General features: G+C 40.4%; 1 protein-coding gene across 7 annotated transcripts in view; it reads right to left on the bottom strand.

The window, feature by feature from the left end:
• The window catches only part of LOC117453793 (teneurin-3), a 146594-nt gene extending 126905 nt beyond the window's left edge, over positions 1-19689 (bottom strand). For 6 of the 7 annotated variants that reach the window (XM_034092766.1, XM_034092768.1, XM_034092769.1 and 3 more), the window contains exons 1-3: positions 19247-19689; positions 7117-7589; positions 4215-4490 (exon numbers count right to left, since the gene is read on the bottom strand). In XM_034092766.1, the coding sequence (XP_033948657.1) occupies positions 4215-4490; positions 7117-7387 (547 nt within the window). In that variant the 5' untranslated portion in view covers positions 7388-7589; positions 19247-19689. Of the gene's footprint in view, positions 1-4214; positions 4491-7116; positions 7590-19246 lie in introns of those variants that run through there. The other variant, XM_034092772.1, reaches the window with a different exon arrangement.
• Positions 19690-27550: the final 7861 nt, after the last annotated feature.

Below are 27550 nucleotides of genomic sequence, written 5' to 3'. Positions count from 1 at the left end.
TTTCACACCCTATTAGGAATACAACTCAACTGGGCCATGCCATGTTTCTGTTTGGTGCAGTCATTCATGTTTTATGAGGGGTGTCATATTGATTCTGAAGGCAGCACAGTCGACTTTAGGGTCGGAAAAAATTCTCAATGTACACTTTTCCACAGCAGCTATACGTTGACCTAATGACCTCAAATATGAATATGTATTTCACAAAAATACTTAAACGTTAAAAAAAAACATTGCAGGAAAAAGCTATAGCAGCTGCAGAATGGCGGCCCCCGCAGTTGGCTTTGTTCACAAGGTAAGACGTCTGCCTTTTGAAATGAGGATATTTTCTCTCCTCAATTTAAATGTGTTGTCTGTGTTTTTGGGTGGTGTTGAATTTTACATTTACATCGTCTGCAGAGCATCTTAAAATTCAATTTGACTTAAAGGCCAAGAGTGCATGAAAGTACAATTATGCTTCTCCCATTTTTCTCCCAAGATATTTAAATACATTGAAATATTTCACTGACAGCTGAATGGCTGCGTGGGATGAAATACACGAAGGACGTCAAATGACCCACATTCTAACCCTGCAGAACACATAAAGCCTCACTAAAGAAGACCGAGGTCAGCTGATGAAACCAGTGCAGTGTTAACGTATTTCATCTTTAACTAGTCTTTGAAAAGAAAATATAACGTCTTGCTTCTGCTGTCATTGCAAATACAGGACTATTCAAAGACCCACCCATTACCATTGAAATAAATCAAGTTTACAAAAGCAACACTAACTAACTAATTAGGGCCTAACACTATATAAATGCATTTCACATTATGTAGATGTAATGAATTATATAAAATAACTGTACTTTGTCGCTGTTGGATTTTATAGTTTTATACTTTTCTCTTCTCCTAATCTTCAAGAATTAACATGCTTTCAGAGATTCTCATACTGCAAGAATTACAATGACAGTACACTGGTTACATCTCCACTTCGTCTCACTTCCACTGCTGAGTGCAAACATCCTTTCTATAAATCAGGGTGCCACATATCGCAGGATTAAGCTCCCTACAGACATGAAGTTTTAAAACGATACAGCTGCTACATGTCACAGCGCTAATATAACAAGAGACAGTAAGAACGCATATGTAAATGTGTGTGTACATGTGCAAAGATGCGTGAGTGTGTGTGTGTGTGTGTGTGTGTGTGTGTGTGTGTGTGTGTGTGTGTGTGTGTGTGTGTGTGTGTGTGTGTGTGTGTGTGTGTGTGTGTGTGTGTGTGTAAGGCGAGCTATAACTGTCAGGTATAGGCAAGCAATTATCTAAATACCTGCAGGAGGAGAAATCACCGTTGTACTTTCTATAAAATATCACCATAAGCAGGGTTATATTCAAAAAAGTAATTTATATATTTGTTTAAACTAACATGTTAGATACACTTGAGGGTTGTATGTCTTCAAGGTGTTTTATAAGAAAATAAATACATTTTGAAAGCTTAGTGAATTTTAGGGTCGGGTTTGTTTTATAGGTTCATGTTGTAAATAATTAGTTAAAATATAGATACCACATGGAGATGATTGTCGAAACTCGAAATCCAATAAAACGGAGGCTTTAATCAATCAGTTTAGTTTTCAAGGGGTTTTATCACGAGCAGGGGATTTTCTTAAGTGTAAAATCAATGAAAGCTGTTAAACAGACATCGTTTTTCCTCTGACTTCTTTATTTAAAAATAATAAAACATGTGTTCGGTTGTTAGCTGTTTTATTGGCCATAATAATTCAATTACTTTAAAAAAGAAAATTAGAAAATGCAAGAAAAACACATAAAATCAATAAACGTTTATTTATTTTTTTTAAAGTTGACTAATAACTGACAGCTCCTTCACTTCTACAAAAATACACTTCATGTCATATTTCGTAGCCTAAATACAAATGTACCACTAAAAAAAAACAGCCAATGTTATTCTGTCTCGGTGGCTGCACTCAGCGGATCATTTGAAAAGCTGCGGATCAACAGCACGACAACCCTAGCTTCAATTAGAAAGAGCCTGACCTCCTCTACTTGGATCGGGAAGGTTAACATTTGCAGATGCCGCGCTCTGTGAACGTGGCACGGCTCCGGTACTTGTCTGTGTCGTACACTCGAGAACAGAGTGAATTAGAATGAAATATTGAGTTCATTTATGAATAAGTGGGGCTGAACGGCCCCTTGTCGGAGCTTCTGCGAGCATATTCAGTTGATGGAAACCTTTGGATGGGTCATTTCTCTTAGCTGCTTCATTAAATAGGGAAAGTCAAAAGTGCAATGCCTTCTCTCAAAAAAAAAATTAAAACGAGACCAATATCTGAAGAGGTGGAGTGGGCCAGGTTTTTCTTAGCGACGATATGAAATCTAGATGACAAAAAGGACACGACACGACACACAGTATTCCTACTTCTCTACATGGGCAGCATATCAAAACATCTGTGCAGTACACACACAAAATAAAAGAGTTCTTGCATGTTTCTGCTTTTGTAAGATTGGGATGGAGATCAAGGTATTGTTTATTTTCCTATAATGAAACTAATTGAGACGATAGAGAGTTGGATAAGGTCTCAGTGGGACGTTGCATTAACGGGAGCCAATCAGCAGCAGCTTCGAGAGACACTTTCAAAGGAAACTCCAGAGGAGGTATGCCAGAGGGGCGCAGGGTGCAGTGTGTGTGGGTGTGTGTGCTCATGCAGTGTAAGTGGCGGGGGGGCAGGTGCAATCGAAGCCCAATGGAGAACCTATTGACGCTGCGTTGTCTCGGAGAATAAAGCAATGACTGTTGACATGGTTTTGTGTTTGGCACGTACACCAACACATACGAGTGGATTGGAGCGCTAAGGAGGTGAGGGTTATGTTGTCCCGCCCCTCTGTGGATGGGCCCAGCTTTTAGTGACTCATAAATGCATACAGTACAGTGGGCCAAAGCACACACTGGAACACATACACGGGTGGGGATTTTGATGGCATTTTGAAAAGGTAAAAGACTTACTCAGCCCCCCCCCCCCCCCCTGGAGACAAGCTCACTATGATGAATACTGCCATTATGAAAATGACTTGTCTCAAATGTCAGACTGCAGCCAATGTTTTCAGAATAAAAATTGATAGCACATGAACACAAGACGTTTTCCCTTTTACCCCCTTTTTCTTTTTGATATGTTCTTGCCAGGAAAGTGTAATCAACTCTAATTATGTTTAACTGCCTGCCACTCGTTGAGATCATCGCTTTCTTAAAATAATTGGAGCTTTATATTCAATGTGTTTTAATGGTGATGGCTCACACGATGATGATGATGAATGATGTCTAATGTCAGCAGCACTTAACATCAGAGGATATTTTTTAAAGCTTTACACTCAAACATGTGAAGATGAGAGGATCAATTTAATGACATGGGGGAAATATTGCTGACTGAAACAATGGTCTGAAAATATGCAATGAATGTAAAGTAAAACAAATAAAGCAGGGAGATGAAATAATGTTAAAAAACAGATCTACATTTAATTTTAACGTCATTTAATCTCTTTTAACATTCAAAGAGATAGCACATGTTTTTGTCAGATCCAAACTGACCTTGCAGGTAATGGTAGCAGAACTAAAAATAAAAATATGTTTAACAAAGTGTCAATTCAACAACAATACGCATATGCAGCTACCTTATACGCATTGCCGCCTTTTGAGGAAACAAAGATGTTCTCTCTTCAAACAGAGAACCTCAATCCTCTGTCTCCAGCATGATCACATTTGCACATTTGCACTTCAAACCATCCTCGCCATTTAATCAGCCATTGTGCGTGCTCAGTCAACCGCTGCAGCACGTCTAAGCAAAACCTCAGACTGAGGCACACAAAGCTATCTTTGATTATACGCTGGGCCGTGGGGAAACTTTATCAAACTCCTTTGCTTCCTGCGGAGAAGAACCAGGTGACTATAGGAACTGCTCAATCGCTGGGCCACATTGTGTTTCTTCACACAGCAAGGAATCACTCCTTTGATCCAAAGAGAGGCAGCTGCAAATTCCTCTCCAGATACCGGCCCCACCAATCACGCGTACGCTTCCTTCAACCAATCAGGGCCTTGTCTCCAGCGCCAACGCATAATCCCACCTACTGCTGCCTTTTACACATGCCGATTCCCTCCTCCTTTTGCAGAGGGATGTGAGCGGCAAACAAATAAGCATGTTCAGGGCGAAGAATCAAACGTGTGCCCTACTCACCCATCTCGTTGTCGGATTTATTGTCCATCTCCGTGTCGGTGAGGGTGAGCGCTGAGTTAGAGCGACTGGAGAGGCATGAATCCTGCCCAGAGTTTGCCCCCGTCCCCCAAAGAGTCATGGTACGTTCCGGTGATACAGGCTCATGGTTGTCTGTGGCGCCCGGCCCTCTGGAGTAGCTGCTGAGGGGGTGGGAGAGGCCCGTCTCAGGGCAGATCGCCAAGCCTCTGCGGGACTGCGGCTCACAGATTCCAAGTTGCCTCAGCGAAAACGTCTGGCCTGTGAAGGAGAGGAGTTGTAAAGTTAACAAACCAATCAACAACAACATTAATGGCCAAGTGCAGGGATGCTTAAAAAAACACTTAACCTGAGAGCAGGGTGCAAGGAGAAGTGGTAATGTTGAGTTAAAGTCGTAACAACATCCTCTCACACTCATCACCTTACAAAGATGCTTAGAAGCTTGTTCTCTAACTTAAATCACCTACATCACACTGCAGCTGAAACCTGGTTTTGTATTAGATTAGCTGTTCAAGATGACCTACTTTAATTAGCAAAACAAAACAAATTAAAGTCCTTTGTGTTAATCCGAACATATACAAAATTAAACATTTTTTAAAACTGTTTCAGACACAGCCCGTTTACTTTATTACCATAATTTGGTTGTTTCTTCTCTTGTAATATTATTTTGTTTCTTAATTTGCAAAGCCTTCAATGACACTGTGGCATTTAAGCAAAACAAAGTTATTACATTTAAGACACACAAATGTTGCAGATAAATTAAAATACCTCATAGTGACTTTACAAGAAAGCTTCAGAAAAAAACAAGAACATATTCTTAATGTTTAACTGCAAAGCTGTCATTTAAAATATATATTATATGCATGCAATTGTATTATGTTTTCCTTTCGGTCAGAATCATAATGATAGCCCTTATAAAGAAATATGAATTAAATTAAAAATGATTTGAGCTAAAACCTTCCTTTTCTATATTTTATTTCGGTGTGTTTTATATGTAAATAACATCAAACTCATTTGAAGGCAATAATATGTAACATGTGTGTACTTATATAACATAATGTATTGGCAATGCAGTATTATTTATAAATATGACATTGTTAAGAGTTCAAGGTCATATGTGTCAACATTGTTAAAAATGAAAAAATAAACACTGCACTTCGGAAAAATGTGTTCATGATGATCGAACATATTTTTTGTAATGTATATATCTCAACTAGAAGTCAAAATGTTTCTTTATAATGTCTCTTTGTAATTTATTTAGTTGTCATGGAATTAATGCAGAAAAACACTTTCTAAGTAAGTGTGGCACATCTGAAAATGAAGGTTTCTGAAAATGTTAAAATGCTTCCGAAAACACATTAAAATTCACATCATTTAAAATGATCATTAGATAAAGACATTTTCATACACCATCACACACACACACACACACACACACACACACACACACACACACACACACACACACACACACACACACACACACACACACACACACACACACACACACACACACACACACACACACACACACACACACACACACACACACACACACACACACACACACACACACACACACACACACACACACACACACACACACACACACACACACACCATGTATACATCACTTCAGGGGACATTACATTGACTTACATGCATTTCCTGGAGACTTATCCTAACCTTAGCCATAACCAACACATGCCTAACCCTTAACCTAACCCTTAACCTTACCCTTACCCTAACCAAGTCTTCACCCTAACATTAATGATTCCCCTCATGGGGACCTCCAATTTGTCCCCATAAGGGAGGCGAGTCCCCACACGTGACTGTGTAAACAGATGTAGGTCCCCACAAGTAATGCTAGGCCACACACACACACACACACACACACACACACACACACACACACACACACACACACACACACACACACACACACACACACACACACACACACACACACACACACACACACACACACACACACACACACACACACACACACTTGAGCAGATACTGTAGCTAATGTATACTCATTTACACAAAATATGTTCTTTTTCCACGACCGAATGAATAACATTAAGTCTGACATTTACTGTGATTGTATAAGAAACAATATTAAATTCCAACATTAAAAAAAAAGGCATTCTTCCCACAACTTCATAATAATCCTATTAATACTAAAATGGGCACCAATTAGCAGAAAGGAAATGTAAGGGAGAAATGGATAGATTTTCTAATTGCAATTTTGCGAGCCAAAAGAGTACCATTACTGCTCAAACTTTTTAATTACAGAAATTAGAGCAGTTTCTAACAGCCAATTAAAGGACAGGGTTATTTACTGGGAGTTTCCCTTTCATATTTTAACAGCATGAACATTTTATAAAGTCGGACATGTATCCCAACCAAAGTAAGTTTTCTGTTAAAAGGTGGGGACACATGGGGACACTAAATAAAAGTAAATGTCTTTGTCAAACTTGCACACAATTAGTGGGAGATTCAAATGGCAGCATGGAGTAAACACAACAAACAAAATCCCAGCACCCATGTTAATTTACCAATGACATTTAACTAATTTAATTAATACTAATAAACATCAGTAAATAATAATAATGGATATAATAAACGTGTTGTTTGTCATCTCTGACAAACTGGAGCTTTACATGTGTTTTTCAGAATTGTGGATGAAGTAGAAAGTTCTTAATGTTGCAACTACTTATCATACTTCCTGTATAACCAGGATCAACTAACTGTGGGCTTTAAAGTTCAATATAATTGTCTTCTACTTCTCCATGTCAGCTTTAATACCCACTTAGCTGGTCTTATGGAGATTCATCAGGCAAATGTTAGGAAATCAGAATAAACATTTGCTCTTGCTAACCTGGCCTGCTGTACTCTGCGCTCTCCTTGTGGACCTTCTCTTTGACTCTGCCTCCGAACAGCATCCGGGAAGGGTCATGTTCGAAAGCCTGGAGCGTCTCACTGGAGCTGTAGGATTGCTGAGTGGGTACGCGGCAGGGTCCCTCCTCCCTGCCAGCCGAGGAGGCGGTGTATCGGCGTTCCCGATCCTTGTCTCTCTCGCAGAATCTCTCTCGGTCTCTCTGGCTCTTGGACAGCGAGCAGAAAGGCCGCTGCTCCCTCACCCGTTCCATGCTGCCTGCATGCTGGGTATCCAACTCCCTCCCCTGCACCACCACGCTATCCTGGGAGTCTCGCCACTGGATTATTTCAGTCTTTTCCCCTCCTTCTCCTCGTCTCCTGGTTGTATTGCTGTACCCCCAAAGTCCCCTCCTCCCCACTTTTGAACCTCTGTCGGTCTCTTCTTTAGTCCATTCAGGCTTCGGTCCACTCTACCTGGAGAAAAGAGAGAGGAGAGGAAAGGAAGCAAGGAGCTCAGATAACACTAATCCATCTGCTTCATCTTCAAAAGTACACACTTATCCCTTTCTCAGTGCCCCACCCCCACCGCGACTGCACCATCCCTGAAACCTCACCCGTGAACTCTTGTCATACATGACTTCCCCTCTTAAGAGAAGATCACCTCCATAGTCTGTCTGCTTCAGCATTCAAAATTAGGTTCACTTTCACCAAGCGTCCACATTTTTCACATCAAGTAAAAGTAGTTTTTACTACAACTCGAGGTAGTTGCACATAATAACATTTTAATGAGTAAAAAAACGTTCAGCCGTTCAATGTTCCCATGACGATAAGCTAAAATGAACATCCCCCACGTGTCAGTGGCCGGTTAAATGACGGGTAAATCAATACATCACGGTGGCAACTGACTTTTTGACACAATCATATCACGCTTGAATTTTTAATTTAAACTGTAACTCATACATAATTATAATTTTGACCCTTGATACGCATGTTAACCCAGTGTCAAACGCTGCACACAGAGCAGTAGAGATGATGAGTGTGATGACACATTTCAGTGAAAATTGCATACCTGCAGTATATATATATATATATATATATAAAGTATGATGTACCAGTCAGTGACATAGTGAGAAAAAGATCGGGTTGGTTTGCCTAAATGAGTAGAAATAAATACTATTCCTCTCTATGTGATGCTGATAATTCAGATTTTCTGTTCAAGATTTGGTCTGAAATGCGTCCTATCGAATAAAATGAATTGAATTCAAGTTAGTGTTGTTTTTTAATGTTATTTGGGTCAACTCTGTGAACTGTACCTCGTGTCAAAAAAAAGAAACCCATGTCTAGTAATCTTGTATTCAAAAGAGGCTCTGAAAATGTAATAGATATATTTTTAGGAAAAATGCAAAGCTGTGTTTTAGTTTTAGTTAAGAAGAAAACACACATTCAGTAACATCCAAACATGGCACTTTCATTGGTTCACTGAAACTACCTTATATTAAGTGTGTATTATAGTATTATAAAACTATCTGCAGTAGTACAACATGTTATTCTTAATTAATAGTTTTTATCATTTAAACTAATATATCTTAAATAAAATGTAACATTTAACAGATTGTAATGTATGTGAGTATTTAAATATAGCAAGTTCAAACAGTGATAGGAAAATGTAGCTTTTAAAAATGCACACCTTTCCATTAAGGCAAAAATACCTAATTGTCAAACCCTGCCTATGACCTATATGTCCCAATCTCTTAATTCAAAGAAGACACTCTCAGGTGGAGACAGAGCTCTAAAATGTGAAGGACAAGTGGGATGAGAATGTGACTAATCCGTAAAAAACCCTTGAGTGGAATGAGGACGGGAGCCACGGTGTGTCAGAAGTGGTTATTACCAGCCATTTTCCACTGCCTCCTGACACACACACACACACACACGCTCACACTTCTCTCTTGGCTGAGCTGTACGACTAGAGTATCCTACACCTTCTTTCCCCAAATGAGATCTACTTCATTTCACATCAAGCATCAATACCTTCCAACAGGATGGCATACTGTTGCGGTGCAAAAAAGCACCGGGCCCAGAGAGAATTCCCGAAAACTGAGGCATTCGCGGCTGGAGCAGAGGACGCAGGGATAATGAAAATGGTGAGCTGTTCTAGGCCTCTTAAACTTATTTTCCTCTCAGAGTTGCTGGATATCACCCGGTTCCCCAATGGGCTTAGATGCAATCAGCGACACACTCTTTTGTAACCCTCAATTCTACCCCTACCCACACTTGTTTTACGATACCACAGGACATCTAAATCACATCTCATCACTTTCAGGAAAGTGTACACACCCGTCCAGATTGGCAGATTAATGCACAGGATGAGTGCTAGCAGACACGCCCAGAGGCCTCCCTGATTACGATCCCCCTCTTCTTTATGGACTTGTAAAGGGAGTCACCGTCTGAAAAACAGCTAATGCTACAAGTCTTGCGCCCTGAGCCGCGAGCCCCCCACTATAGGAGGAATTGGATTTGTGTCCTAATCAGCTATAAGCCCTTGAGTGACCAGGCATGTCCCTATATAAACATTTATGCTTTACTCCGAGGACCTGAAGGTGCCATCTTTTTCACAGCTCATCAAAGTGTCCTGGCCGTACACACATGGGGACACTATCAGGGTACAAGAGAGACATTCATGGTAGTTTAAATTATGTTCAAAAAAGGTCATAGAGGGTCTTGGGGGGATTCCATTGTGTTTCTGCAGGCTTTACATTTCAAAGGTTTTAACTACAGTATGACTTTAAGCATGTGAAGAATACAAGCCAGTCTGTCTTGCCTTGATTATGCGAAATATGCCTCTATAGTTACCCTACTGAGGATACATACTAATCTATGAAGAGGGACAGAAGTGCAGACAAATCTAAGTAATGGGAAGACGAGTCTGATTAAATTGGAAGAGAAATATTTGCCTGAAAAATCTCAAATGTATACCAAACCTGTGCACCTTTTTTATTTCTGATATAACTCACTTCTATATTACCTTTACCTTCGATCATGCAGTGGCAACGGGACAGTCGGTCGCCCATGACCCCTGAGTGGAACAGTCGACACTGCAAAATTAGTGTCACACAGAGATCCTCTGGCGAGCCAGTGAGGCACGGAAAAAGACAGTTTATGATGTTCGCAGGGCAGCTCCATGCGTCCCAATGACTCCCGTGCCACTTGAGTACAGTCCCCCCGACGCCTGGTACTGTCCTACACCTCTGCACTTCTTTGAAGCATAGACCATAAACCATCTGTATAATATGGTGTGAAGAAACGGTGTCCAAGCCAATTGGCTCTTCAGGGCAGTTGGAGAAGTTTCAAGGATCGAAGTGAGATTTACTTGTTTCATGTCTGACATTCAGCTCTTCATCAAAGATGAGCGGGTGTGTTTTATGCTTCCAAATGGGGATTTGGAAAAGATGACCAAAGGGCAGAGCAACATTCTTAAGATGTCCTGGAACCAATAAGTTGTTTTATACAAAATGTATTAAATATTCATCTGATATACACGGTGTGTTATTCATCAAAATCTCAAAGGGAAGTGCCATTTTTGATGCTTCAAGCAAGCATGGCCAACAAGGAGAATAACTCTCTGGGCAGGGCTGAATCGAATAGTCACTTGATTAGTGCTGAAACAACCAATCAATTAATTGACTAAGTCGAGTGACAGGAAGTGATCCAATTGTGCAAAAGTCAGTGTCAGATTTATTCCCCAAGGAAAAATAACGTTGTATGTCTGGTTCTAGCTTCTTGGTGTTAGGATTTGCGGCTTTTCTGAGTTTTATATACGTTGTTTGTTGAATATCGTTAGATTTATTTGAGCAAAAAATGCCGTTTGACCACATTGCCTGGATTTTTTTTTCTTTACTTTATTACAGAATCAAAAAAAAATAAGCAACAGCCAAATGTAAATATTTATTACAGAATTCATCATACATACATTATAAAACTAATCAGCTGCCCTTTTGATAAGTTATCTTCATTTTAAAGAGGAAACTTGCTTCCAATATTGTAGCAATTTGTCTGCAACATTAAAAACTTGAATTAAATAAAACATAAACATGTATTATTTAATTAATTGAATATGCTTAATCAGGACAGTTTGGTAGTGGGTAGACCAGATATAAATGATAGGGATAACACAATGTTAACAGATTCAGATGTTAATGTTGCTACATCCTGATTGGTGCATGGAAGCACATGACATCGTGATTTTTCAACTGAGCCCCGCCCACATCAAACCAGGTTAAAGAACATAAGGAATATAAAAATCTCTCATGTGAAATAAACACACCAGCACATAATGTGTTCCTACATGAAACTATGACAACAGTAAGAAGCTTATTGAGACAATGTATTTTTCGGGTTTATTTATCGGGCACTGGCTTTGATGTTGGATTTAAACAGAATAACAACAATATCAATAATGGTTACTCAGAGCTGAGATATCTTGAAGCAGAAAAAAAAGTTCAATCAATAATTAAGCAAACAAACAACTACACCGGCTTACAGTGAGCTCGCACACACTCCTGACATCAGCACACAAAGCATTTTATAAAAAGTAGCCACCGCTGAGCAGAATGCTGCAATGGCAACTCTTCACAAGCCTTTGTTCTGTAATTATATTTCCACAGGGCTGCTGTACAAATCAGCTCAGTCGGTGACCTCTGTAAATAACGGTAATAAAGAGTGCACTTGTCGTTGCCTTTCTGTCCCTCCAAGACAATCCACCTGTCACCAAGTGGCCAGGCCTTCCCCCGCCTCCTCGTCTTGTTGTTGGCCATTTGCCGGAGCACAGATCAGACGGCTCTCCGCCATGGGGAGTGGTGAGAGTGGTTGATGGAGCTGGTGACGATCAGGGCTAGCTCCCTTTAACAGCCAGCACCTCCAACAATAGCCGGCTCTGACAGCTTTGCATAATTCATCTTGTTGAGTCTCTCTCCCCTTCCTCCTTGACGCTCCTCTCCCTATCCTCTTTCAGTTTCTCTTCAGTTGTTCTTCGTTCTTTCTTTTCCGTGCCTCCCGGCGCTGGGAGAAGGGGAGAGGAAGAACCAGGGCAGTGTTCCATCAGATGCTGCCTGTTTCCCCCTGACGCCAGTGATTTTGGAGACACTGAAGTGTTTGTCTGCAGCACGTTGCCCAGACTCTGTGAATTCTGGATGCCATCTGAACCAGATTGTGTTCCTTCTTTATCGAGGCTCAATGACTAAAGACCTTGCTGCAACATGAAGTGAGGATCTATTAGCTAAAAATACGCGACATCCAGAGTCAAGATGTGGCATTTTTTAGTAGCTGACCTGTCATTTTGCACGTTTTAGGGGATCTAATCAAGTGCTGGTTCCTCATTGTTTTCTCTATATTTAATAAGTTAGCTTACTATTTATTATTGCATTTTACCTGCTATGCCACTTTTGCTGTCACACTGTAAATATCCAATAAAGCGATCCTGATTTAGTTGCATGGCCTTATTTTGTAATGTATTTCTGTAATTGAAGATGTATTGCTCTTTAAATATGCAAATATGTGACCCTATCAAAGACTGCCATGTGAAGGGACTAAAAACTAAGCAGAGGGAAAAAGAGCAAACAATATCATGACAGCGTTTGCTTGCAATTAAACTTCAGTGGCAGGCAGCTATATACTTAGCATACTTGGTGACGGATGAGCTTAGAGCGAGACTCGTAGGAAAGATGATGAAATCCAGCGCCATCCTAAATCTCCTGTCTGAGTGTATGACACAGAATATTCACAAGTGGGGTAAAGAGATGCATATCACTGATGCAGCCACTTCAGATTATTCCATGGCGCTTGACGCTTCCTCCCTCATATTTTTAGCATATGTCGGAAAACAGACAAAGCTACTGTGACTACGGGAACAAGTCACCAAAAAGGATGAGCTGTCGTCCGTGTTTTTTCTATTTGCTTTACTTGTATTGTCTGTCAATGGTAAATCATAGCGGTCAACATCTAATCCTAACCATTTTATTATTAGCTTTTTTGTGTGGGAATATAATACAAAGAAAAGCATCTGCCAGCACTGGGATACAACTAAATGAGCTGAGCACGGATGTTTACAAATCCCCCAAATAACCCTTCACCAGTGACAGTGAGTTATATATTCATTGAATCTTTAGTGGGGAAACCGCAAGCACAGCCAAATTCATTTTTTTAAATATAATTGCTAGGTGGACAATCAGAATATAAAAAGGCAGGTTTTTCCTCTGCAGTATCCCCCTCCATCTCAAATGGTAATAGCTGGTTATTCAGTGCATTCATACACACAAGCTCCAGTGCTTATCTGTATCCACGACTACTAGTATTGAACCCAGCTCTTATCAAAGAGGTGCATCCTTCCATATCACACAGCCAATTACACTAGACGGTCTTAATGTAATGAGCCAGAGTTTGCTTTTCTCTCAAATTGGTATCACAGACGTGTTATTTCATACGGGCGAGTAATGATGATGTTCATGTACATTCGCTAAAATTGAGAACCTTCGGTGTCAACAATTTCCATCTCATGCTGCTTTCTCATAATGAATTGACTCGAAGATGTGCAAAAATAAAATCAACCTTTATGGTAATTTACAGACAAACCTATGATTGACCCATTGTAACGGAAATAAATTAAATTGTGCAATACAGCACTTGCAATGAAGCTACAGACCAATCACGACGCCATGGAAGATGATTGAAAGAATGACATTCACATCATATCTGTCCACAACATACCTGGTAAACAAAAGATACAAATAGTGCCGGTATCTTATTTATTTAGATATACATTGGCACCCTTTTTAAATTTGACATTTTCAATTATATATCAGTATTTCCTGACGTCCTAATCTGGACATCTAAATACGTTATTGTAGCACAACTGTAGCCCGTCAACAAATCGCTCACAGAGTGGCTAGAAAATCATTACTGAAACTACATTTGAAATGCTCGGAGCATACAAACCTGGCTACCAGATAAAAATTCAAATGCAGAGAGATATTCAAAAGTGCTGACATTGGCGGTCATTCAAATGCATCTCACGTGAATGTATAACAAACTGGCCCTCCCTACAGTGCACAAATAGGGGAGGCGGAATATACACGGCAATCACGAAATAGTGGCAGACAACTGACGAGTATGGGGGAACGCTTCAATACTGCAATGAGAATGCAACACTCGGCACTGACTGATGAAAAAGATCAAATCCCACCAAAAAAGAGACTTTACCCTGCTGTTGCCGTTGTCATTTACATAACTGTTACAAAAGGGATCAAACTACTCTCTGCAATGATATGAAATTACACGAAATGCAAATGGAATCCACACAACGAATACAAGTTTTGCACTTTACAGAGAATAATATATTGACTACGTTGTCTCTTTATGGTGCCACATAAAAAAACACTGAACGTAAAGAAACTGGAGGGGGTTATTCTCTAGTTGTCAGCGTTTTAAGAAGTATGTAGGTCATGATGGCACGGTATCAGAATACTGAGAGACTGCAAGGCTTATTAAAGAAAGATCAATCTGAAAGCTCACCAACATGCCACTAGTTTCTCCACTTCTAGAGGTGAAACTAGGAGAGTCTGCCCCGCAGCGGTTGGTTGAGACCAACTTCTGAATGCACACTGCTCTCTACTGGAAGTCAAAGATGGCTGACCTGTATAACATTACAGTGACTCTGAGGCGCCAGTTTTACACTCTTTGATGGTCTGATATTCAATATTTTCTTCCTCTTGCCCCCACTGACGATAAAAAGACAGAGAAAGTGTTGCTGACTGGCTCTCCTCATGTCCGCATCATCGCTCTTCGTCACCCGCCAGACCTGCGGCTTTCAGCCTCAGAGAGGTCGCGTCAACAGAATTATTGAGGCCATCAGGCGGCTCCATCGACAAGGGTAGCTGACGCGCAGCTTCCCACTGGGCTGTCCGGGGGCCACAAAAGAGCAGATCTGAAGCCCCTGGCATGATGCGGCTATTCTTGGAGACCTCCTCCAGGGCTCATATTGTTGCCATGAGCAGATATAAAAACAACCGCAATGAAAAGGTGTTCTAAACATTTGGAAATTCTAAGGAACCACGAAGGGCAGACATTTTTTTTTTAATAAGAGCTGCTCAATGCATAATGATGACTGTAATGCAGGTCTGTCTGCACGTTGCGGGAGATGGTCTTTACATTGTAATGTCCTTTACATAATATTTCCCGACTTGGAATATAATGCCTGTATTTCACAAATGCAGAACGTATAAACCACACAGGTATTCACTCAGGGCAATTTTCACAAGCAGAGAGTACAATGCATTTCGATTTTGTTCTCCCTATGACAGAACTAAGCACATGTCTGTGTGCCTCTCCCTGCCAGGCGCAGCCCCATGCTCACAGGGAGAATTGTACTGTTACAAAGTCGGGCCCACTGCTCAATCTCGCAACTTGGTCTTGACCCAGAAAGTCCAGCAGAGCATGCTGAGCCATAAATGTTAATCTGTAGGTTACAACAGTGAGAAGCGGTGCTGCTCCCAGAGCTGGACCAGCAGGACGGTATCCTGTGGCTAATCGCAGGTGGCTTTCATCTCAATGTACTATGGGGTGAAGAGCGGCAGTAAATGTGCAAAACAAAACCTAAGGCTGTCATGCTTTCAATCTTGGCAATTCTTGAATAAACAAATAAATAAACCATGTGCGTCTAAAAAGAAAGGCTTCCACAATTACTGGCCCGGCTGCTTTGTCCGTGAGTCCCGACACACAGAGCATCACCAGCAGTGCATTTGCACAATGAGATGCAGGAACCAATTTGGTGTAAGCACAACACATAAGGTCATGCAGTGAGTCTACAATAGCCATGAGGCGGGTACAGTAGTTGTTCCCTCGAGAACGCTCCTCTATCCTTTCCAATCAAAATGCAATGGCAGGTATCACATATAAGCAAATATCCGGGGTGGAAAATATTATGTAAATCAACCTTTAGGTTAATAGGAAAAGGCTATTTAAATATGTTGCTGTCACTTAAGCCCTTTCAGGCATCCGTATTGTCATTTATTTAAAGATATTTATGAATTGGGGAAAATATTACACATTTCAAAGGCACAAACATTTGTTAAACTGCTCGCATCCATACCATATCTCTTTCCATGTGCTATCTTGTGCAGCATACAATGTAGTTAAGGACCACAGTGGTAATGCATCAAGTGCTGTCACTAAATATCCCTAGTCTAAGCACATTTCAAGAGCATGCGATCCCTTCCCCCCCAAATCCTCGGGTGACTTTCAGCAATGATTTGGCATCTCGCATGAAAAACCAAATGTTTGTTGCCAGGGTCACATCCCTGTGTCAAACCCCAATAATCTTCTGACTTAAGGACATTAAAAGCACATGTGCAAGACTGTCCACCGATGGAGGTTCTGCCATCCCGGAGCATGGTTGCCTTCATTTCTAAAGTAATTCAAGATCCTAAACATATCATGGCATGCTTTACTTTCACACCAACCATCTATCATGATGTCTGGCGATTCTCATGGGAGGGAAGGGGAAATGTACTGAGAGAGAAAACAGGTAAAAGAGAGTACAGCAGACAATAGCCAGGCAAGCAACGTGTTAATAGTACCAGATTAGAGGGCAGCAATTATGTAAAGTAAATATGACATGGAACTGATCCGTCGAGCCCAGGGAACTGTGGGTAGTTTGTCAGGCTGCATTAACCTTCACGTGTTTGCTCGGATGTGTTGAAACAGACGACTCGGCCACACTGTTTGCCATACCAAATGTTATAAATCATAAGGTCATCTTCTTAGCCACTGTCGGCATCAACAAGTAGTAAGGTGAGATATTATAGCTCTGTGCATCGACTTACCCTCGATATCTCCCACATCTTAGAGGAGTTAATTGTACAGAAGCAGATAAGTCATCTTGAACGCCCCTTAACGATCTATAAAACTGTTTAGGGCCAGTACTCAAGCCGGCATTATCTCTAAAGGAGGCAGTTCTCATCACACAGAATATTAAATTCTCCACAGGTATAATGAAAGGGGAAATTACTTAAGGATAGGAACATGGAGTGGCAGTGTTGTGTACACAGTTCTTCAAATATTCCCGAAGTAATAAGATGATTTTAAGCTCCGAGCGCAGTAAAGACCACCTCGAGAATGTCTTGCTCTCCACTGCATCATAAATTATAGTCACCTGCTTTGATTAGAGGGATTAAAGAGCAATGAAGGTTCAAGCTGGGGAATTAGGCTGGAGCTTCAATAAGGGATCACAGCACTAAATGTTTCTGTGCTAGATGTGCAAGATTCCGTCCGCTATGGCACAGTGTATACCAGCGACTATTGCTTTTCACTGTAGAGCGGTGCACAATGTACGCTGGAGCACTGTTCTCTCTCTCCAAGAGTGCTTCTGGAAAGTGTAAACACAACGCTCTTCATTTATTAGAATTCTGTGGCAGCCACCAATACACTGCTGCCACAATGTCGGATTCAGGAGAGTCAGTTCAAATGATTGCCCGTGCCTTGTAAAAAGATAATGCAAGCAGTACTGTTGTTCTAGTGCTCTACTACAAAATCACATGTTCAATATCTCCCAATAAGTGTCACTGTAATGTCTTTACAGGCCGGCACAAGGAAGACAGACTGTGACTCCTAGTTTGGATCCGTTTTTAGTTCTTAAGCGACACAGCCATAGGCTCAAGATTAGGTGACGAATGATAGCTTCAAAACACATTTTTCACAATACACTAGCCACTTCCATCTAACAAAACTCAAACGCCATTTTGTCAAAGGTATGGAAGTGTGCGTTGTGATTTGCCTCAACTGGTGCTGTTCCTCAAAAGCACTCAGGACAAAAGCCATAAATCAATTTAGCTGCACAGATATACTTGTCCTTCTGGGTATCATGTGGACCTCACATGCGTGCGTTTGCAAATCACGTATAGCTTGATCCATGCCCCTGGTGAAATCAGATCAACATTTTTCCCTGGTTCATGCCAAGCACTGAGACAAGTCCTTGTGTTATATAGCTGAGTAAATGGACCCAGCTGATGTCTAAAGCGTTTAGTTTAATTAACAAAACTTCCAAAAGCTTCTAAAATGATACTACCTAAAATACAAATAAATACAAAATATAATTATGCACTGCATGTTGGTTGTCAGGCAACTGCCTCACTCTCTCCCAATGCAGAACCTAAAAGTTATGACTCCTGCAGGCGTGTTAACTGTTAACCCAGGAGGCTTTGAATCCCTGTGGTAAACACAACCTTCCTAGAGGCCCTTTTCAAATGCACTCAAAGGCTCTGATTAAATGTCTGCACTTCCTGCACCTAAGGCCTAAACCGTAGATTTGGAACCATTTAGAAAGTGTGTATGTGTAGCACTTTGACACTTGAATTATTAGTGAATTTAGCAGGCTATCTGTGCAGGTGATGCTGGATAAACCCCAGGAAGGCTTTCAGGTTTTTATGTGCTGATTTTCACTTGTTGGAGTAAAGCCATCCCAGCGTGTCAGCTGTTGGTCAGAGAGGTCTAGAGGAGGACACAAAGGGGAGAGGTGAAACTGGGATAAATAGGATGTTCTGATATGAATCGCTGTGGGGTTCTCATTTTTAACTCAATGTATCCATCAGAAAGCAGCAACGATATATATTAATTGTCTCCCCTGTGCCATTTGTATATGACATTTAAAAAAGTACAGAATCTTCGGATGCACAAAACTAAAACAAATGATACCTTCCAAATCACAGTGGGTGACTTTTGCAAACGGCACATATTGTGACTGTTGAACTTTACATGATGATGTATTTTCCTAATATTGGACCCGTTAAGAAACGCATACATCTTGCTCAACACTTGTACTCATTAAAGCAGTAATAATGCTAAAAATAGACAGGGTGTGTATCAGAGTGAGATCAAATCATGTTATCAAGGTGCTGATGGGAAAAGGGAGTTTGGGAGCTCGGAATGTTTCGGCTCCACATATTACCGGGAAATTACAATCGACCAAATTAGACAGCATTATGGAACAAGGACCACCGAGTATGCTTCTTTTTTTTTTTTTATCCCGCGGCTGACATCTATTCATAAAGAAGGATTAAATAAAATACTATCTGAACACTGACCTGCATGGAGCTTCAGAGAGCCTGTCCGAGGCAGCGGCACATAAACTTCCAGCGGCGCGCTTTAGTCCAAACTTGAAGGCAGCGGTGGGCACAGTGCGTCGCGGTGCCTTCCTCACAATAACCGCGTGTGCAATGTTGGCACAGTTGAAATTCTTCACAGACAGCCTTTGCACATTTCCACAGAAACGTCTTGCCTTGGCTTCACGTCGATGTCGACCGATTGTGAACAGGAGACGAGGATGTTGTGCTGCGTTGTGGTGACGGAGAGCTGCAGCTCCGTGTGAAACGTGTGTCTGCTCACAAATCTTCTCCGTGGCTCAATACTTCCAAGAATGCAGTTTTCATGAGGCAACACTGTCACATGTCCGGTCCTCCAGCAGAGGTGCAGGACGTTTGTTTCTCTTTAAAAACAAAACTCACTCGGTTAGGATGCGGAGGCTCACCAGCCGCTCAACTGCTCTTTTGTCCGATATGCACTTGTCAGCTGATAAACTGCGCATCCCCTCGCTTTCCACAGCGTAGCCTCTGGGCTGCCTATCAGCACCGGGGTAGAGGTGCAGGCCGTCAACAGGAAGGAGGGTCAACTATGACCTCCAGTCGGTGTGCAACATGTCAATTGCATAAAGGTGTGAACAAAATTAATTATTAGAAAAAATACAGTTTACCTGGAATGACCCTATAATGCTTATTACGTTTTAGTCAATTACATGCTAGAAAAATACTACATACATTCAATATGAAGCAGCCGAGGTAGATCTACTCTGAGATGAAGCGTCCTCTGAGCCTACCTGCTGGTTTTGCCTCAGCCTCTTCGCCCTGCCTCTCTTTTGTATTGGGAAGCTGTTCATTAAGCTTACCTATATTTGCGCTCTGCCATGTAATTGGCTCACACTCGAATCCCCTGTTTCTCACCTGCAGTCTGACAAAAAGGCAGATTGATGTAAATAAAAGTGTTATTTCTTACAAAATACCAGCAGCAGAGGGGTTATTCAAGCTGTTAATTAAACTGTTAGACAAACAAGAAGGCCTCAGCGTGTTGTTCACATTGAAATGTTGCATTCAACACTGGCAGTTGAATAAAGGTTGATTTATATTGTTTTGCTTCACCCACCGTCTGTGTGGTGGTGGAATTGATCAGTTGCAGCAGGGATGGGACCATTTGAGTTCTAACACCCCAAACCATTAGAAAATGTTCCTAATGCTTATCATTTTCATATGTTGTCCCCATGCCTTTTAGCTTATATATGAGCATGCTTTGAGGGTTTTGATAGGTTGATTTCATGCAGAGTTGAAGTTCTTTAGTGTTTGTGAATCTTGATGAGCTCCGGTTACAGAAAGATAAGTACACTTGCCTCCCGGACACTTTTCGTCCCAGTATTAAACCAAAATCACATTTACTTTGAATTAGCTTTTGTGATTGAAGAAAACATAGAGACCCTATCTCATAGGCTTCAATGATAGCATTTACAGGATAGACCGTGGAAAGCAGAGTTTCATTAATTACAAAAGAAAAAGCCCACTAATCCTACTAGAAAGGCATTTCGAGCCAGAGTCGTTCTGGTTCTGAGGGAGGGAGAAGAGAGAAAGACTAACAATACCAATGGTAGATCACAGACCTCCAAGCTATGGTCTGCAGGCCCCATGGCTCAATAGGGGGCCAACTACTGCAGCTCTGACTGGGCATTTTTTTTTTAATCCCCTTCCTGCATTTAGCCCACGTCCGACCACATGCAGTGATGAAGTTATCACTGAGGACAGCTTTTCTCCAGGCAAAATCAGCCCTGGCCTTCGACGCTTGATTCTTTTATTATACCCGGAGCACATCAAAAACTTGCCTCCATCAAATGGCATTATCTGCATGAAAGGCAACTGCCCAACAATCTATCTGCAACTCTGCCATTCAATCTTCAGTCAAGGGCATGCACAAATGGGAAAGAAAGAAAGGAATAAAAAAAGGAGAGGTATTCTTGTAAGGGCTGATGAAGCCAAATACCATCCTCTCAAACATTGCCCCTTTTCTGTAATACTCAGAGACACTGTATGTGGACAGTTACTAAGCAACATAATCACACCGTTTATAGACATAAAGGTTATTTTAAGTATGGTACATCAGAGGGTTAATTATGGATTACTAGTCCTTCACTTTCTTGAACCAAAGAAAAACAACATTTCTGTAAAAAAACACCCCCGTTTTGTTACTCAAACATGTCTTGAATAGAAATGTGCTTTTTTCAGAGACCTTCAGCAAGGCTTTTCTCTCAGTCACTCTCAGTGCGTGTCCATGCAGTCAACTGTGCCCTCTATTGGAGACCAGTCATTTTCAACATCCAAATTCAAAGGCTCAAGCATGATGTGATGGCTGTGCATACAGTAAACACATGTTTTGCATGGTGCAAAGAGCTTCAAAGGAATTTAAAACTAAAACTTAAATGAAATGGAGCTTTAAGCAAAACAATTATAATCTGCCTTGTGGTAAACAAATGGCCCACAGATGATGGGGTATCTAAACAGAATAAACTAAAATGCAGGGCTTGATTTCTTGCATCCTGCAGTGCAGAGCCTTTTTTTAGACCAGAAGATTAAAGTCAGGAATAATCACAAAAATTCAACGCCGGAACATTCTACCCTATTATTTGCTGCATTGGCTTCCCGGGCTACCTACGGCTGGCAGGGAGCGTGCCTGGATACACAAAACATGAACCAGAAACTTCACCATTGAAGCCCAAGAGCATAGCATACATTAAAGAATAAAAGCCCATATCTCTCTTCAGTCTCGTATGTTTTACACATGTTCAGTATCAGCAGAGAAAACAGATGGGCCACACCACAGGGATACAGAGACCTATTGACATTATAAAATAGCAACATTGACAAATTATGCATACACTTCCTCACTCTTCCCTTGCATGCAGGAATGTGTCCCCAAGGGGTCAGACAGCAAGTCTGATGCGTCCAAAACTGTGTCTTGTCTTGTTTGATGTCTGTTAAAAAGCAAAAGTAACAATGGATGCACGCTCTGTATATGTGCAGAGCATTATATACACACTGTCAAGGCTATGCCTTTTGTTAGTCCAGCATTGTGTTGGGCAAACTAAACGGACATGTATAAAAGGATTGGACAGCACTTCCCTTTTCATGTGGAAATGAATCCCTTCCAAAAGGACAAAACAGCTTTCACCCTTGGTTATACAGTTAGGATTTTAGGGAAAGCACGTTTTTCTTTTACATCTGAGAGAAAAGGGAGAAGGGAAAAAAGCATTAAATGCAGAAAACGAAAGTCTATGTCAGGAAATATCAATCTTTAAAAAAAAAAGATTGTTTTGAGCGAAATAGGAATTTTAAGCTTTTGCAAACGAGTCTCAGATATATTCGGGGGGGTTGAAATCTTCCACCGTCTTCTACAGTAAAGGAGCACGGAGACGGATGCCTCTCTGCCAAGCTTTCAAATCTCAGAGGACACTTTGAAATGAGGTGGGAGGGCCTTAGTTTCATTCTGAGGCCATTCTGTGAACATTTCTATTGATTGTAGTGAGTCGCACGAGCAAGTGGAAAGAGGAACTAGACAACCTGAGAAACCAGAAAGCTAGAAAGCAATTTTCACACCGATGAAAGCTAATTAAAAAAACTCCCAGCAAGCAGATCAACACTTTAATCCCAACATACATTTCATGAATACGTTGTACAACATAACTATTGTCATAATAAACCACAACCTTGGCCGATTGACTCACAAATAAAAAATAAAAGCTTTTGAATTTTCCTGTTCGAAATATATATATTTCATTTTTAATACAAATAAACTCTTACGATTAAATACATTTCGTTAATATGTGTCCAATATGTGACTGAAAAGAACTGACGGTGAATTAAATTAAATAAATAAAAATAAGTACCTTTTCAAATATAAAACAGTTTCGGTCGTTGCTAATTTTAAAGACAGAAATACAGCGTTAAAAGGAAGAGACGTAGTATATCAAAGCAAAGTGGTGCTAGACCTTGAGAATCAAATGTAGTTATTTGGAAAGGTTGACCAATGAGGAGAAAAAGCAATATAAAACGTATATACCAGAAGTAGTAATAGTCAGTACAGAGCAAGGAGACACACTGCATAATATGGATTTATGGAGGGTGCAAGGTTAACAATCATTGATTACTCACCATTCAAATGTGTTAACATAACATTTGAGCAACTTTCATTTTCTTTTAGAGTTTGACGGCTGAGACATATAGTCCTCACGGGTAAGATTGAGAGTTGAGTAATTAAAACAAACAACAACCTTGGACACACTTACCCAAAAAACGTGATCATTACCATGAAACATGATTGGCCACATATAGAAATGTTAATATCAAGTGAGCCATTGAATATCACCTCTATAAGAACAGCATCTCCAAATGTTTCCTTCTCTTTTAGTGAAGAAGTTCACAATAATTACATGTCACTTGTTAGATGCTTTTATCCAAAGCGACTTACATACTCACTGTGCGCAATCCCCGCAGGAGCAATTTTGGGGGAAGTGTCTTGCCCAGGAACACAACGACATGCTGACTGCAGTGGGGTTTGAACCTGTGACCCTGTGATCCGAACACCTACACACAGCCCACTGCGCCACATGCCTCCTCTCAGTGTAATTCCACCTTTGACCTAAATAAAAACATAACATTCACCAGCATCATGCAGACTCAGAACAAAGGAACCCAGGAACAATAATGAAAAATGCAATGACAAAACCGCTGATCCCCTGGCAACAATTAAAAACAGACTGTTGTTTAATCAACCCTGCCAACAGTTCATTTATTCTCTCTGTTTTCAGTTGTCAGTTCTCGTGCTTTTGCGTCATCCAGTGGGGCCGGGTTGGACCCTTTGGCATGCTGGTTTTGGCCCCTGGGGCCGTGTGTTTTGACAGCCCTCATCTACTGCATAAACCTAAAGGTTAGCTCAGGTAAATGCAGCATATTTCTGCAAACAGAAATAATAACTGATGGAATAAAGGTTACATGTATTATTGTGTTATGCTTAATTGCATCAACTCTACATTACATTATTGAGTAGAGTACTGCCATTTGTTGATGTCTTTTGGATCATTGCTTTATACACTTATAGACTTATTAAAGGTGGGGTAGGTAAGTTTCAGAAACCGGCTCGAGTGCACTAACATTTGAAAGTACACAGCTGAAAAGAATCCGCCCCTTCCTTCAGACTTCCTTCCAGAGCACCTCCTCCAACACACACGAACGCGCACATGACGTCAGCAGACTGGTGAAAGTGGCCGCCTGTTGCTGGCGAGTCATTGAAGTAATGCTGCAATGCACGCCCAATGACGGCACGAGATACATTTGTGCGTGCACGAGATGGAAGGCTGATAGACAGGGCGGCAATCCTTGTACTTTTTACAGTATCACGGCTTCCACAGATGACATTTTTTTATGGATTTTTTGTCAAAGCACTTCAGATATTCATTGCTATCGGGATGTTAAGAGCATTCCATGGAATATAACAAAAAGTGTATCTCGAGCCGGTTTCTGAAACGTACCTACCCCACCTTTAACCTACACGTGTATTAGTCCACAAGTTTTTTGTAAGTTGGAATTTCTATTTCTGTGTTGTCGTGACCTGCAATCAGTCCTCAACACGTAAAAGTAGTAGCAGCTTTGAAAAGGATGAAAAGAAAAACCTTGAATGTTGATAAAGTAAGTGCTCTTCTTTATAAAACTACATCTGGAACACGCTGCAGAAGAGAACATGAGACACCAGCATGACATGAAATCTATAACCCTTGACTAACTTCCTACAAGTCTTAAATGCACTAGTTTGTGTCTGAAGCTTGAATAGGGGTCATTTAGTTTGAAGACCAAAGTGTTTACCCTGTACAATTCCACACATAGAGACACAGTATTAGAAGTAGAGTGTGCTGAACAGCAGGCTGTGAAATTCAAGTTATTACTTTTCTAATCCACGTACTAATCCCTATACCGTTCAAATAATGAAGTTTCCTTTTCTGAATGTGGCCCTACTCAATGTCTGTTCTGTGTTGATATCAATGTTTGTTCTGAAGGATCCCGTTTTCTATTCTTTCAAATGTAAAAAGTAATGATAGACAGATTTATGGGATAATATTATCAGTGGTGTTCAACAGTGTTCTACTTCTCGGTCAAAATAATAATAATAAAATTAATTAAAAAATAAAATAAAAAATGTTTATATTATGTGTAAATATATATTTGTATATACTGCCACTTCATCAGAATCAGAAACAGGTTCATTACCAGGTAGGTTTACACATATGACGAATTTGACTTGACGTCATGATGCATACATAAAAATAAAACATGAATTAAAAACACAGGTAGGGAACTAGAAAAAAAAATATATAATACAAATATAACAGTATTTACATTGCAATGGAATGGAATGAAAAAAGGAATAAAATATGAATAAAAATCGGATGTAATAAAAAAGACAAGAAAACAGATATAGTGTACATTGTGTGTGCATTAATGACAAATTATGATCTGAATTTTTTTAATTCTTCATCAGTTTTAGAAATGGGGTTTTGGTCAAGCTTTTACAGCAACACATTCAGTAAAGTCACTTCTCCTGGAGTCACTTGTCCTGTTACATGGAGCATACAGTCAGCTGTTTAACATTGGACACAAAGCTTTATACGATCCACAAGAGACCAGTTTGCTGCACATAGTGGACAGTTGACTAAACCCCCTCCAATCCCACTTTCCCAGTGACTGATCACCTGACCTGTCAAGCTCAGAGAAAAGACACACTTGTTCCTTTTCATAAAAATATTATTTAGCCTAGCACAGCTGAGGATGAAATAGGGAGAGGTGCGGCCAGAAATATTGTTCTTAATTCAAAAACTAGAGACCCACTCGCAAAGGCAAAATGCCAAACTATTATTGTAGGGGATCATTGTTTGCCCCTGTTGCCTTGACCACGCACTTCTTCCAATGCTACCTTCATTTTGATCTTAACTATACATTTGTGAAGATTTGTGACTGTAACTTGCACGGTAGAGATGTTATAGCTGTCACACAATCTGTCTAAAAAGACACACACATGCTTTACTCAGACCATGCCAATCTTCCTGCTTGACCTTCATTTGATATCAAACAGACATGTGTGAGATTTGTGACTGCATCTTGCACGGTTGCAACACTTATAGTGGTCAAACAAATCTGTCTACAAACACACATACACTGACACTGACACACTGACACACACACCCACAAGGTGAAAATGCCAGCTGCTAAAAACAGTGTTATTATACACAAGCCTTCAACATGAATGTACACCAGACCTAAGACTGCATGTGCTTTCTACTTGTACTTCTTCACTTCTTGGGCATTTCTTGTCTTATGGTGATTGTGTTCTGCCTATTCCTGAACTGCAAGGTGAGATCATCTCATGTCCTCGTGTGAACTGCTTATATTTCCACTCTCACATTAATGAATAGTACCTTAGGCTAGTGAAAAGGGAATTAGGCAATAGGTTTCCCACATATCCTCTATTATAATTCTAAAATTACATTTCAAGAGTTATCCCTTCTGCATATTGGACATTTTTTGTCCAAATCCACAACCCTTTTGTAATGCGTTTGAACATAATAATCGTAATCAGGAGATTTAATAGTGAAAAAATAAAGATTAAATACAAATATTTCAGACGGTTTCCCAGTACCACAATCGGCTGTTTTGCCATGATTATATTATATACATGTTAAATTATTTGACAGAAATCTTCTTCTTTGTTTTATCAAAGTAAAACATTTTCTTTCTTAAAACGATTTGAATCACAAACTACAAGGCTCCTTTTCAGACTGTTAACCAATTCATTGATTTCACGCAGTGGTTGCTTAAATGGTATTAGAAATTACATTACACTGTCTTTTTATTTTATCTTGCACACTCATATTAAAGAACACTACAGGCCCCCAAAACACTTGGGGCTTTCTGTGTTTTCTTCCATTTCCATCAAATCAACCTTTCTCGCAGATATGAAATTGGTTTCAATTTGAATGACACCATCCCCGGTGTTGTGTTTTGCACCAACTTCCTGTTTCAATCAGCTGTCGGGACTGGGGCTGTTATCAGTGATAACCGTATGTATTTTTTTTACGTACTATAATACTGCCACTTGATTATTTAAAACGTTTTTTTTTCTCTTCTAAACTTGTGCTCTCTTACAGCCAATTGAAAGAGAAATATCTCAAATTAAAGTCTCAAGAGATGCTTTCAAAACAATGCACATAACCACACCTCTGTCTTTGAGACATGTTCAGAAATTCTTCC

This window comes from Pseudochaenichthys georgianus, chromosome 10 (assembly GCF_902827115.2).
Source record: "Pseudochaenichthys georgianus chromosome 10, fPseGeo1.2, whole genome shotgun sequence".
In the NCBI taxonomy this organism is placed as follows: domain Eukaryota; kingdom Metazoa; phylum Chordata; class Actinopteri; order Perciformes; family Channichthyidae; genus Pseudochaenichthys; species Pseudochaenichthys georgianus.
Note: the sequence above shows the minus strand (reverse complement) of the source record. Positions and strands in the feature narration are given on the sequence as shown.